We start from the raw sequence: 13,165 nt of genomic DNA, 5'->3' as shown, positions 1-13,165 counted from the left end.
ATCTGATACTACTGATGACAGTGGTTGCACATCAAGTGGTGAATTGGTAAAGATTTTGGAGGAACCAACATTCAAGAAAGGTTGTGGATTACTGAACTACTGTGACAGGTCAACATCTGATGCAGTTTCTGAAATGCTGCTGATGAAAGCAGGTGGTCAGTTATTGTAGGTTTGATGGTTGCTTTCCGAGATTCCATAATCACTGTTGCTGCACCTAAAGTTTGTGGTAATAATTCTGTAGGTTCTTCAACTGCCTGCCCAAGTATGGTTGCACCTTCTCTATCTGCCATTGTTCGCTAGGGAACAGCGCTGTTGTTTACTTTATTTATTCATTAATCCTTCTGTACATAATTTCCATAAATGTAATCAGGATATACAAAATTTCAATTACATTTTTTACATATAACATAACAAAAATAAATCTTATTTAGTTAAAGTTTCATCCTTAGATGAATACCAAACACTACTGCAAGATTTCATTAACATGAGCTGAATGAGATAAAAATATGAATAATAACAATTCGATGTCCACGCAAAATTCACATACTCATCTTCATATTTTCAAAAGTTTTACACTTTCACCATTTCACTTCTGCGATAAAAACTACTATTATTTATTATCTTACACTCTGACAGCCTCACTCTACATCACCGTGTCTGTCCAGGGAAACCAGAAGAATTAAAAAAGATCAAGCAGCAGCCGGATCACTCTTATCTGACGAGAAAATACGTAATTGTATATATATGCTTCCTGGGATACAGACATTTTATGATGTCCTTCTTGTTTTGAAGGAGATCCTGTCTATTAAACAGTAGGGTCTAGATATTCTTCTAGGCTATGTAGAGATAAAGGGCCTAAATAATCTCTTAATTTATTTCTGAAATCTGATGTCTTTTCAATGCTTTTTCTTGTTTGTGGCGATTTATTGTACAAAATGCGTTCAACAGCTATGCCATATTTTTCGGTTAACATGGGAGCCTTCCTATATGGATAATAATTGTCCCTATTGCTCATATTGTAGTCGTGTATGACTGTATTTAACGGTGCACTACTATTTTCTTTCAAGTGCGCAATTGTAGCAAATATATTTAGTAAAGGGACAGTCATGATATTAAGTTCTCCATTCATTTCTGCACTATTGTCTTGGGGTCGGATTTGCAATGCATCTAACAATCTTCTTTTGAAGTTTCATTAACCTATGAACGTGCATATGTGTTGTATTTCTCCAGATTATAATGCAATATGATAGATGCAGGTAGACACTGATAGAACAGCTTTTTATTATTTTGGAAAATGTTAAATCTTTACCCCTGTTATTTGTGTGCAGACCATGTTTTGTAAAACAGAGCTGTCAACTGCTGTGAAAGTTGCATTGGGAAATGATTTACAATTTTCGCAATGTTAATACACTTCTCAGAAATTCAGCATACAAAATTGATCCAGAATATCAGTTATGAAGTTTCCTCTGGCTATAAACAAACTTTATCATTATTAGCTCTTCAGTCCCAGTACTACACTCCGACTTTTTGTATAACAGATGACATCTAATAAAATCACTTTCATCGTTAAGTATTGGGCTAAATGTGACTTTATTTACATATATGTTATGAGAGGTACTGTGGCTGCGCTCCTTTCATAGAAATACTTTGACTAAAGCACCTGTATGAGGCTTGAATTTCATAAAGCTCGAGTTGGTGTTTTATATTATACTCAACTTATAACTTGTGTCCTGTAAATAAATGCTGTTTCAAATCATTAGCAGGTTGAGGATCTCCCGAAAAGGTACAATTTACTGATATTAAATGTCAAATAATGAGTTACTGACGTTTAAAGGTTTCAGTAGGCGTGTGACGAAGCACAAACTTACAGGACGCATATTACCACTGTGCTGTAGTCGGTAACAGCAGCAGTGGTTGCTCAGGAGGTGGACTTGCAGATGTGATAATTTTGGTTCGCGTCTTGCCATCTGCAACAATTTTATAATACATCTTCATGTTTCTGGCAGCTTCTGTGGCTTGTCATTGTCAGCAGTTGACAAATGAAGTATGTAACACGGGAATATTGAGTATCTGGTAAAAACAAACTACCATTCATCGTCAAAACACGGGAATGTGACGGAATATTCAAAACATATTGATTATCTGGTAAAAACAAACTACTACTCATCATCAGAACAAAAAAATAAAGAAGATTGACACATCTGAGAAAGAATTGAAAGGTGACTTATGCCGTTCTCACACATGCAACTAATGTTGCGCCACTCCATATGTCTTTCAGTAGTGGCACGTTGACCTACCACTTGCACAGGATGTCACAAATTCTATATAATTGCACAGCTTCCAATATGGCGTCAATTGAAATCATATGGGCGGGTGTGGGTGTTTAGAGAAGGCTTGGCATTAGAGCTGTGACAAGAATTAAATACAAGGAAAACGAAGCCCAAATGTTGGATCCAAAAATAGATTTCGTACAGGGATAAATCAGGGGCCACAAACACATATATAAAAGAAATACCACATGAAAAAAATGCTGTCTATAGTAACCAACAGCTGGCATGTAAGTACCATCTGCAGACACATCACTCTTCCAAGATTTTAGAATCATATTGCTTTCGTTGACACAGGCATTTTGAATAAGTAATTTTCAGTTTAACAGCTGCCACATCACACTCGGGACTTGTTTGCGGCATGTAATACACAATTTATACAATGCTTGGACTCTCAAATCAGAAGTTTATACGACTCGCTTTTTTGGTTCCACATATAAGGTGTATTTATTTATTCATCTAAATACTTTTAAGATTGTGAGACATGTCATTGCGTGGCAGGTATTGCCCACACACGCGCACACTGCTGCAGAAAATCAAACATAGTTTTCTGTTCTTGTAGTTCCAGAAGCTCCAAACATGTGCCTGCCAATGACTGTTTTCACTCTTTTCAGTGAAAAATGTATACATACTCAAATAGAATGGAATGCGACAGGAATTACTCAATAATAACTGTGACAGAATGTTTGTGTTTCGAAACATCACCAGGGAGCTGTGGTGACAGGGAGTGGCGCAACAAAGTTGGAGTTTCTGTAGCATGGCAGAAGTTGCGACTCTTTAATTGCGCTAAGTTCACATATGCAGCTGCATACCAACTGCAGAATCCCAGTATCTATGGAGACACGTCTGTTGCGTTTGTGAACCCATTTTTAGTCTCACTGTCAGCTGTTGTAATGTATAAAAGAAAATTTACAAGCTAATTATCTTAGGAGACTTTTTTCCAACCAAAATAATGTCTTCAAATTAAGCAAATATGCAGACAAAATATATTCTGGCATTAGTGCAGGCATATTTCTGTTGGTGTTTTTTTTCTAGTTGCTTCAGTTACTTTTAATTGCAAAGGAAGAAGTTTACTTTTCTGGCAGTGAATCGTAATTATGTGCGCAAATTAGAACACATTTCAGACAGCAACCACATTTATTTAGTAGTAGGCGAGCTTCTCCTTAAGTACTTTTTCTAGAACATACCACAAAGTAAATAGCTTTTATGGAACTGACAGGCTGTCAGAAAGAAAATACGACAATAGTTGTAATCTTTCTAACAAATTAGAACACACTTCACACAGCCAGCATACTTATTTAGCGCTGCGGTAGCTCCTTAAATACTTTGCTTACTACATGCTGCTACATAAATGAGTACCGTTTAAAGTGGGCAGGTTGTCAGTTTCAAAGAAGAAAAGACAGAAATAATTTCCAAATTTACAATGAATGAAAAGCACTGCTTCCCTTCATCCGCAGTCACGGTGATACCTTGACAACAGAGACGTCTATGGATTTAACTTTTTTTGTTTTTATTTTCCCTCCAAGTCACGGATTCCTACTATCTCGAAGAAATTTAGTTATGATGGTGATCTCTGTAGTAGTTCGAAACCAGTCATTTACAGATAAAAGGTAACACCTCACACGCAACAGCGACTGTGTTCAGTAAGTAATTACACCTATAGGTGTCTTCGAGAAAGCCAAATTATAACTTTAAAAGGAGTACAGCCAAGGGCACTTCTCTTGATGTACATACAAATAATGGACGTTTAGGCTAAGCGAACTGACGTGATGTGATGTAACGTCCAGTGTAAATGCCTCCTGATGTTGACGTTAACGTGACGTGATTTGAAGTATGCAACGGCCTTTTGGCTCTTGGGTTTGCCATAGAGGTGGCAAAAAATAACGTAACTAATAGAAATAACCGGTTACTGAGAAGTAAAGGTTACTGCGATAACCGTTCCTCTGATGCAGGCAGTTATTTCAATAACTGTCTAGTGTCAACAGTGCCTCAAGGCATTTGTTGACCGAAGATCGTACTACGCTTTCGCGTCAACTAGTTTTTTTTACTAGCTTGTCCTCGCCCTAAGAACCCCAACTTCCCGCAGTTCTCCCGTTGGTTTGACTGTATTTTTGGTGGGAGATGTTATTGTATTATTTATATGTATCTTCGTGTTTGTTGCCATGTGTATGTAGTGACGTCATGGACACACTTAAAATAGCCATTTCCGGCATATTGATGACGTCCTGGGTCAAAGCAGACGGGTGGAATCAGACACTTCTGTATCAAAAAGTCTTTCAAACACACTGTAAACCGTGCCTTATCTGAAACCAAATTTTTAATGGTTACTGACTTGCTGGCAATTTATTGAAAATGCATGTTCCTGAATATTGGATCCCTTTTGGACCAAGGAAGGTTATTTTAGGTCTTTATGTAGATTGCTGTTCCTATTTCTAGTACTGATATTATGTATTGAGCTATTGGTTGAAAATACTTGTAACAAATTTCATTAAGGAATAAATATACTAGGAAGCAATGGTTAGAATACAAAGTTCCTTGAACAGGTTCCTACATGATGTTCTTGAGTTTATATCACAAACGATTTTTATTACACGCTTTTACATGCGAAAAATTTTTGCTACGTTTGATGAGTTACCACAGAATATGCTCCCTTATGAAATAACAGAGTGAAAATATGTAAGCTTTTCTATATTTATGTCTCCTACATCTTACATCATTCTCACTGTAAATACATACTTGTTTAGGCGCTTCATCAATTCTGTGGTATGCCCTTCCCAACTGAATTTACTATCGAGTTGTAGTCCCAGAAATTTAACACTGTCAACCTTTTCGATCTGCATGTCTTCATATGTTATAAATATAGCTGGAGAAATTGAGCAGTTTCCAAATCTCGCATACAACTTGGATTAGCGTACTCACACTTTCCCCAATAGGACTATCTTTTACAGGACAGGAGTAAACGAATCTGTCACATTACATTCTTTGTTGTGTTACAAGGCTGTACACTTATTCTATTACGTGAGCAGATCAAGAAAAATGGTTCAAATGGCTCCGAGCACTATGGGACTTAACTTCTGAGGTCATCAGTCCCCTAGAACTTAGAACTACTTAAACCTAACTAACCTAAGGACATCACACAACGACCTATATAAACAACATAGACTGGCTATGGCACCGCCATCTTTGAAGCAACTTGAAAACTGAGCCGCCATGGCTTGTAACGTCAAGGTACAGCCTACACGTCGTCTGCTAATACTGAATGTTGTTATTGTTTACTACGCATGGCGTAAAAAAAGCCAATCTGCACTGACAATCTGATTTCTATACTGTAAAACATATAGAGATGAAGGCTAAAAGAAATGAAACACACTCCTGACGTCGATTAATTGAAAAGCTTATTACGAAATGTTGCAGTTCATTTCGCTGCAATGCCATATAGATTAGGTCAATAACAATTTTAAATAACTGAGCGGGTCCAAAAACGACCAACTGACAGCGCAGGATGGGGTAATTTAACAGACTTCCTCAAATAATTATAAACTTTGAAGGAGCAAAAATTGAGTTTAAGGGCAAACTGTCTTATTTCTTTAGGATATTCAGGAATTGAACAATTGTTTTGCATTGCAAAAAGTGCTTCAGAATATCACTATTTTTGTCACATCCTATCACTTCAGAAGCACAGTCTTGAAGTCTCTTATTTAGGCGTACAACCCCTGTTTCATATGTCACAATTTGTTTCTTCTTTCTTGTAACACTTTGCCTTGCATGTTCCGCTTGCTTCCTCAGCTTCTCAGTCCTTTTCTTTAGTGCCTCATAATTCTGTTTCAAATTTTGTGGGGCTAGGCAAACAATGAGAATGATCTGTATGATCATTCTGATTCACTCTTTCACCTACAAAAATGAATTATTATCATTAAGCTTTATTTTTCTTTAAACATACATTGATTAATAGTAAAATTCACACATAACCCATATAGCAAATAAATAACAGGAAAACTATTTTACCTGGTTCATTTGATAAGGAAGCTGATTCTTCACTGAGAGGCCGTTTCCTTGGTTGTCTCTATACTATAGTAGTTTTCTGAAGATGGTCAGCAAACGTAAATATTGTCGGCACTGCGTTTGCCAGAAGTCGCCTTTTCTCGTTTGTATCTATCTTCAAAGTGAAACGAGCATATGTAACTATATTGAGTTGGCTGCCACTTATCTCGCCTCATATTGGCCTCCATCCGCAGCTTGACAGCTCTTCCTTTTCCAGAGGAAATCTAAAAATAAAGAGACGTGTATACAACAGCTTATTTACATTTTGTATACAGCTTAAACACGAATATTATGCACAAGACGCTAAGTACAACACGCATTTAGATACTCACCTGAAATATGATATTCCAGTTGTTTTATCACTTCTATTAGCGCAATTGTACGCTGCACATACACTAGGCATGATTCGCGATCGGTCAATAAGACTTTTAAAACAAATTACAGCCGAAAAACAGCGATTTTCTAACGCCAGTACTATACACCAAATGTAAATATACTGACATGTAGACGTTTCAAAAAATGGCGGTCGGTGTTGCTTTTTGCTGCCGCTGGGAGCGCTGTTACCTCAAAGATAGCCACTCTATGTAGTTTATATACTTCCTTGACATCACACATATCAATGACCGAAGCAGGATTCGAACCTGCGACTGTAGCGGCCACGTGGTTCCAGACTGAAGCGCCTAGAACTGAGCAGCACAAGAAATTAAGATTCGAATTTTACCTACAGTATTCAGTTTGCATATTGCTTCACACTTAAAAACGCACATTGTTAACATTATAATTAAACAGTGCTGTGGCGAAGTTCCGCGTACTTTCTGTTGCGGCTGCGAAGACAATATTTCTAATAGGAGCGATAACCTACAAACACGTCGGAACCGGTTTGCATTACCGCGATCGACGGTTTAACATCTGCGTGTGCTTGTAGGCTGAATAAGAGAAGTAGGCTCGTCTCAGCTTAATGGAATAATTTATTTACGCAATCCTGCGGTCGGAACAGACAATATTACACTGCAACCGATAACTCGTGCGAATGCGTGAGAAAAGTTCAGTACGGTAAATTATTCCGTATCTAACACACTTGGATTCACGTTTCCGCCACGGAGTAGAACGTAGAACTCAACTCAACAATCAAAGAATAAAATACAGAACAAATGTTGCTTGTGTATAGCATCTCTGGCGTCCAGCGGGAAAGTTTCGCAGCACTTTACTTCCAAACACCCGCTCATGTCACAGCATTGGACGATGACAGAAGACGCCACATCAGCCGCCATGGTCTTGCTTCCTCTGGTTACGACAAGGTGTGGGCCGGAATATGGTGGTTGGAGCGAGGGTTTAATACCTTCCATTCGTAACATGACGTGTGTGCAGGAGGATAGGTCACGATGGACAAACGTGGCAGGAGTCCCGTGTCGGTGAGGTTGCTGCGGATGGAGGCGAGCCACATGTTGTCACAGTTGGCGGAGAAATTCCGGCTGGCCACCCGTAGGTTTCGGCAGAGCGTCGGTAGCCACGAATTCTCCCGGCAGGCGTAATGTTTCGCCATAAACCAATTCAGCTGAAGAAGCGTCCAGGTCTGGCTTGAATGTGCTTCGGAGTTCAAGTAATACCACAGGAAGTGCTTTGGTCCATCCGGTGTCATGACACATTAGGACAGCTTTTAGGGTAAGGTGCCATCGCTCTATTAAACCATTGCTGGCAGGGTGATAGCTCGTCCTCCAGTGGTGAACTGTGCCACAAAATTTTGTCAACTCTCGAAACAAATCGGACTCGAATTGATGTCCCCAGTCTGTCGTAATGTGCAGCGGGCAACCAAAGCGTGACACCCAGTGTGTGATGAAGATGAATGCTATATTTTCTGCCGTAACATTGTCCACTGGTGCAGTTTCTGGCCATTGAGTGTACCGATCAATCATTGTAAGTACGTAACGGTGACCATGAGATGATGACAGTGGGCCAACAATGTCAAGGTGGACATGCGTGAATCGTGCTGTCGTGATTGGAAAGCTTCCTACCGGAATTCCAGTGGTAGGAAGGGTCTCAGCTTCGATGTGGACATGTCACAATATAGCTTTACGTCGCTTCCAGGAATGTCTACGCTGCAGGTCCAGTGCTGATTCATCATTTGACAGAATCGCTTGTAATTCCGCATGAGCCTGCTGTGCCGCAGCGAGGTTGGAATAATCGATCGTATTGGCGATGCTGCTGACTCTGGACAAACACTCGGCCACTACATTGTCGATCCCAGACACATGACGTATATCAGAGGTAAACTGAGAAATAAACATGAACTGGTTGTGTTGTCTGGGAGAACAGTTCATGTTGTCCTGACGGAATGCATATGTTAGTGGCTTGTGATCCATAAAGATAACGAAGTCGCGTGCTTCTAGTTGCGGTCTGAAGTACCTGACAGACTCGTAAATGGCCAGAAGCTCTCTGTCGTATGCGCTCCAAAGTCTTTGTGATGTTGCCAACTTGCGTGAAAAAAAATGCGAGTGGCTGTCACGTGTCACTATATTGTTGTTGCAACACAGCGCTGACTGCGGTCTGGCTAGCGTCGACTACCAGTGGTAACGTGGCGGTAGGATATGAATGTGCCAGCAGGGCTACGTTGGCGATGCTTTTCTTGGCCGCTTCAAATGCGACAGTCATTTCGTGAGTCCAAGTTATGGGCGCGTTACCCTTGGCTTTCGGGCCAGTTAGCGCTGCGACTAAAGGTTCCTGTAGCTCAGCAGAGTGTGGCAAATGACGGCGGTAAAAATTTAACATCCCAAGGAAATGCCGTAGTTGCTTGGCTGTAGTGGGTCTCGGAATGCGCGAAATGGCTTCCACCTTCTCAGGTAGTGGTAGCGATCCTGTGGCAGAAATTCTATGTCCGAGAAAGTCTACTTCAGGCTGACCAAAGACACATTTTGAGGTACTGAGCACGATTCTGTAGTGTTCCAATCGCTTGAACACTTCGATTAGATGGTGTCGATGTTCCTCAGGCGACGACGAAAGAACCAAATGGTCGTCCAGGTATGCAAATGCAAAAGGTAAACCCTGTAGCACAGAATCTATGAAGCGTTGCCATGTCTGTGCGGCACTCCTCAGTCCAAAAGTCACGAACATGCTCTCGAATCAACCAAAAGGAGTGATGGTGGCTGTCTTTGGAATGTCACGTTCGGCTACAGGTATCTGTGCGTAGGCCTTTGCACAGTCTAACACAGTGAACACTACTGAACCACTCAATGCGTAATTGTAATTGCGCAACAAGGGTACGGGATAACGATCGGGTATTGTCCGGGCGTTCAGGGCTCTATAATCGCCGTACGGTCTCAATGCACCTTCCTTCTTTGGCACTAGAAGTAATGGTGAGGACCAAGGGCTGTTGGAAGGCCGAATTACACCTTCACGTAACATACAGTCAAATTCTGCCTTTGCTATTTTGAAGCGATCTGGGGCTAAACGTCGCGGCCTACAAGAGGTAGGGGGTCCATCAGTAGTCTCAGTATAATGGACGGTATCATGTATTACCTCCTTAGGTGCTCCGGGAGGCCGCATCACGGCTGGAAATTCTCGCTGCAGCTCCGCGTACTCGCCACCCACTACCTGAATTACCTTGGCAGTATGGACAGCGGCATCTCGATGGAATCCGGAAATTGTTAGGCCAGTAGTGTTGTCGACCAGGCGAGAGTTCCTTATGTCAGGCAGCAGGTTGTGGTGGGCGAGGAAGTCGGCTCCGATGATTGGTTCGGCGACGTCCGCGACGATGAAGTCCCACGCGAAAGCGCGCCGCAACCCGAGGTCGAGTTCCAAGCGTATCGTGCCATACGTCGTAATTCGGGAGTTGTCAAAGTGCGCGTCATTTATGACGGAGGCCGAGTTTAGATTCGTTCTGCGCATCTGACGTTACAAAACACAGTCAGCCAATGAACATAGAACGACGTTGCCAGAGCTCGACTGCAGTGCAGAGCACGGACGAGTGTCTTCAGTTTTAGAAACGTTCAGTCATAAATAAAGTAACTGAACAAAAGCAGTGTTTTGATAGCAAACTTTCTTTTATAGAAAGATTGGAAAAAGCATTCTTTATACCAATTGCTTCATATTCTATTAATTAATTAAACCAAACAAGCAATAAGCGTCCTCATTCAGGCGATAGCAAGGAAAGGTGTTTGCATCATTCTCACTAACCGCTTTTTCGCAATAAAGAACAGCCGTAATTGTTTATTTTGTATTGTATTTCGACGAAACATGAGTAATTCATAGTCATACCAACAGTGTTTATCGGTAATTTCTTGACATTGAATGACAAGCTCTGTTAGCGTAATGGTTTAAGTGTATGGCTATGAAGCGTAAAGTTCTGACGTCAATCCTTGTTTAGTGCTTAATATTTTCTTTATTTAAAAACAATATCGAAGTGTCTTACTTTATGAATTTTATTCGTTTGAATGTAATTTTTTGAAATTTCTAGTGGCAACTGAAATTGACCATACGGAAAGTATACGTTATGGACTTAAACCTCTGCAAACTCTTCAACATTTTGTGCAATGGTGTACTACAGCTAATGCTGCACAATAACTGCGTTGAACTTCGAAACAAAATTAAGTCACATCAAGAAGATGTGTAAAAATCAAATTTTTGGGCCAAATAGTTTTTGTGAAATCGAATGATAAAGTGTGCCAAAGCAGTCGAAACACCATGTGTCTGCACAGGCGAGCAGTGCAATGATGACAAAATCGTGCACATCGCGGAATGCGGGGAGCACGTCTCCGTAGCAGCGAAAAGGTTAATGCGGCCGTGGTGGCTTTACTTCGTAACTGCGCGCTCCCCACTAAACTGTTTTGCTCTGCCTCTCTTGGCGCGTACAACTGGCAACGCAGCAATCTCCCGCATCTGGCCGGGCATGCGCGAACCGCCAAGATAAAAGAATTGAACTATAGCAGGTACGAGGCGTATGGGCCTAGACGATCGCTTCTGACGTAGCATGGTTCGAGGGAAGATTGACAAATCGGAACCAGTGTCTGCTAAGTACTTCCAGGTCGAACGTCGGTCACTTACAAACAGGCGCCTGGATCTCGGACAGCAACCGGAGGAGGCGCTCACTTCCGATCGCCGCTGCCGTTTAGGTAGGCGCAGGACGTCGTATACTTACGTGCTTGCTCGCCAAACTTGCGATGGTAACTGTCGCAGTCGAGGCTGTCGATGATCGGCTGCGTGAGCGACGACGGAATCGATGTCGGCTCCTGTTGTCCGTGTCGCGGCAGTGTAACAGCTCCCCGATTTGCCGTGATAACAAGTCCACTTTGTTGACGAGAACATCAGAATCCGCGCGCGAGACAGTTGTTGCCGCGTTGGTGCACGCCACGGTGACCGAGCTAACTTTTGACGGCGTCATTGTCTCTTGGATCTTATCGGCTAAATCGGCCACTGCGTCTAAAGACGCGTCAGTCTGTGACACCACGATTGCCTTTACTGGTGGTGGTAACCGGCTGCTCCAGATCGTGCGCAGTAAGCTGTCTGGGACTGTACCTGCGTCTACTTTACTCCGCAGATGACGTAGATACTGTGAAGGTTTCTTACCAAAAATGGTTCAAATGGCTCTGAGCACTAAGGGACTTAACTTTTAAGGTCATCAGTCCCCTATAACTAAGAAATACTTAAACCTAACTAACCTAAGGACATCACACACGTCCATGCCCGAGGCAGGATTCGAACCTGCGACTGTAGCAGTCGCGCGGTTCCAGACTGTAGCGCCTCGAACAGCCCGGCCACCCCGGCCGGCTGGTTACTTACCGCCGATGTCCTCTTCGGTAAGCACCTGCCGAATTCGTTCTTCTTGCGAAGCGGACACGCTCCGAATTAGTTCTGCTTTCAATCGGTCGTAGCTGTTCGTTCCCGGCGGGCTAATTATGATCTCTTGAACCTCAGCGGCGTACTGGTGATCTAGTTGGCTGACCACGAGCGCGAATTTCGTGTCGTCGACCGTGATACCCGCATAGGAAAAATTTGCTTCGACTTGCGCAAACCACAGGGATGGATTGTGCGGCCAGAAGGGTGGTGGTCGCACCGCTAGACGCGCCACAGAATTATTTGTCGGCTCTGGTGGATTCGCCATCTCAATTTCTTGCAAGGACTTCTCGTAAATTCAGCATGCACGCAGGAGATCACGTCGGGGTCATTACCTTGTTGGTACCGCGATCGACTGTTTAACATGTGCGTGTCTTGTAGGCTGAATAAGAGAAGTAGGCTTGTCTCAGCTTGGAATAATTTATTTACGCAATCGTGCGGTCGGAACAGACAATATTACACTGCAACCGATAACTCGTGCGAATGTGTGAGAAAAGTTCAGTACGGTAAATTATTTCGTATCTAACACACTTGGATTCACACTTCCGCCACAGAGTAGAACGTGGAACTCAACTCAACAATCAAAGAATAAAACACAGAACAAATGTTGCTTGTGTATAGCGTCTCTGGCGTCCAGCGGGCCGGCCGCGGTGGTCTCGCGGTTCTAGGCGCGCAGTCCGGAACCGTGCGACTGCTACGGTCGCAGGTTCGAATCCTGCTTCGGGCATGGATGTGTGTGATGTCCTTAGGTTAGTTAGGTTTAAGTAGTTCTAAGTTCTAGGGGACTAATGACCTCAGCAGTTGAGTCCCATAGTGCTCAGAGCCATTTTTTGAGCGTCCAGCGGGAAAGTTTCGCAGCACTGTACTTCCTAACACTCACGCACATCACGGCACTGGTGATGACATGAGGCCACAAACATATAATATGAAACACTAATAATCGTTCTAACATAAACTAAAATGTACCCTGA

At 42.3% G+C, this 13,165-nt stretch overlaps 1 protein-coding gene across 1 annotated transcript; it reads right to left on the bottom strand.

Moving 5' to 3' along the window:
• Positions 1–366: 366 nt before the first annotated feature.
• On the bottom strand, positions 367–12,765 carry LOC126272542 (uncharacterized). The gene is made up of 2 exons (XM_049975460.1): positions 12,141–12,765; positions 367–1,967 (listed from the first exon to the last, which is right to left on the bottom strand). Exons 1-2 carry the CDS (start codon positions 12,460–12,462, stop codon positions 1,879–1,881), a joined length of 411 nt encoding a protein of 136 aa, XP_049831417.1. The 5' UTR covers positions 12,463–12,765; the 3' UTR covers positions 367–1,878.
• Positions 12,766–13,165: the final 400 nt, after the last annotated feature.

This window comes from Schistocerca gregaria, chromosome 5, assembly GCF_023897955.1.
Source record: "Schistocerca gregaria isolate iqSchGreg1 chromosome 5, iqSchGreg1.2, whole genome shotgun sequence".
In the NCBI taxonomy this organism is placed as follows: Eukaryota; Metazoa; Arthropoda; class Insecta; order Orthoptera; family Acrididae; genus Schistocerca; species Schistocerca gregaria.
Note: the sequence above shows the minus strand (reverse complement) of the source record. Positions and strands in the feature narration are given on the sequence as shown.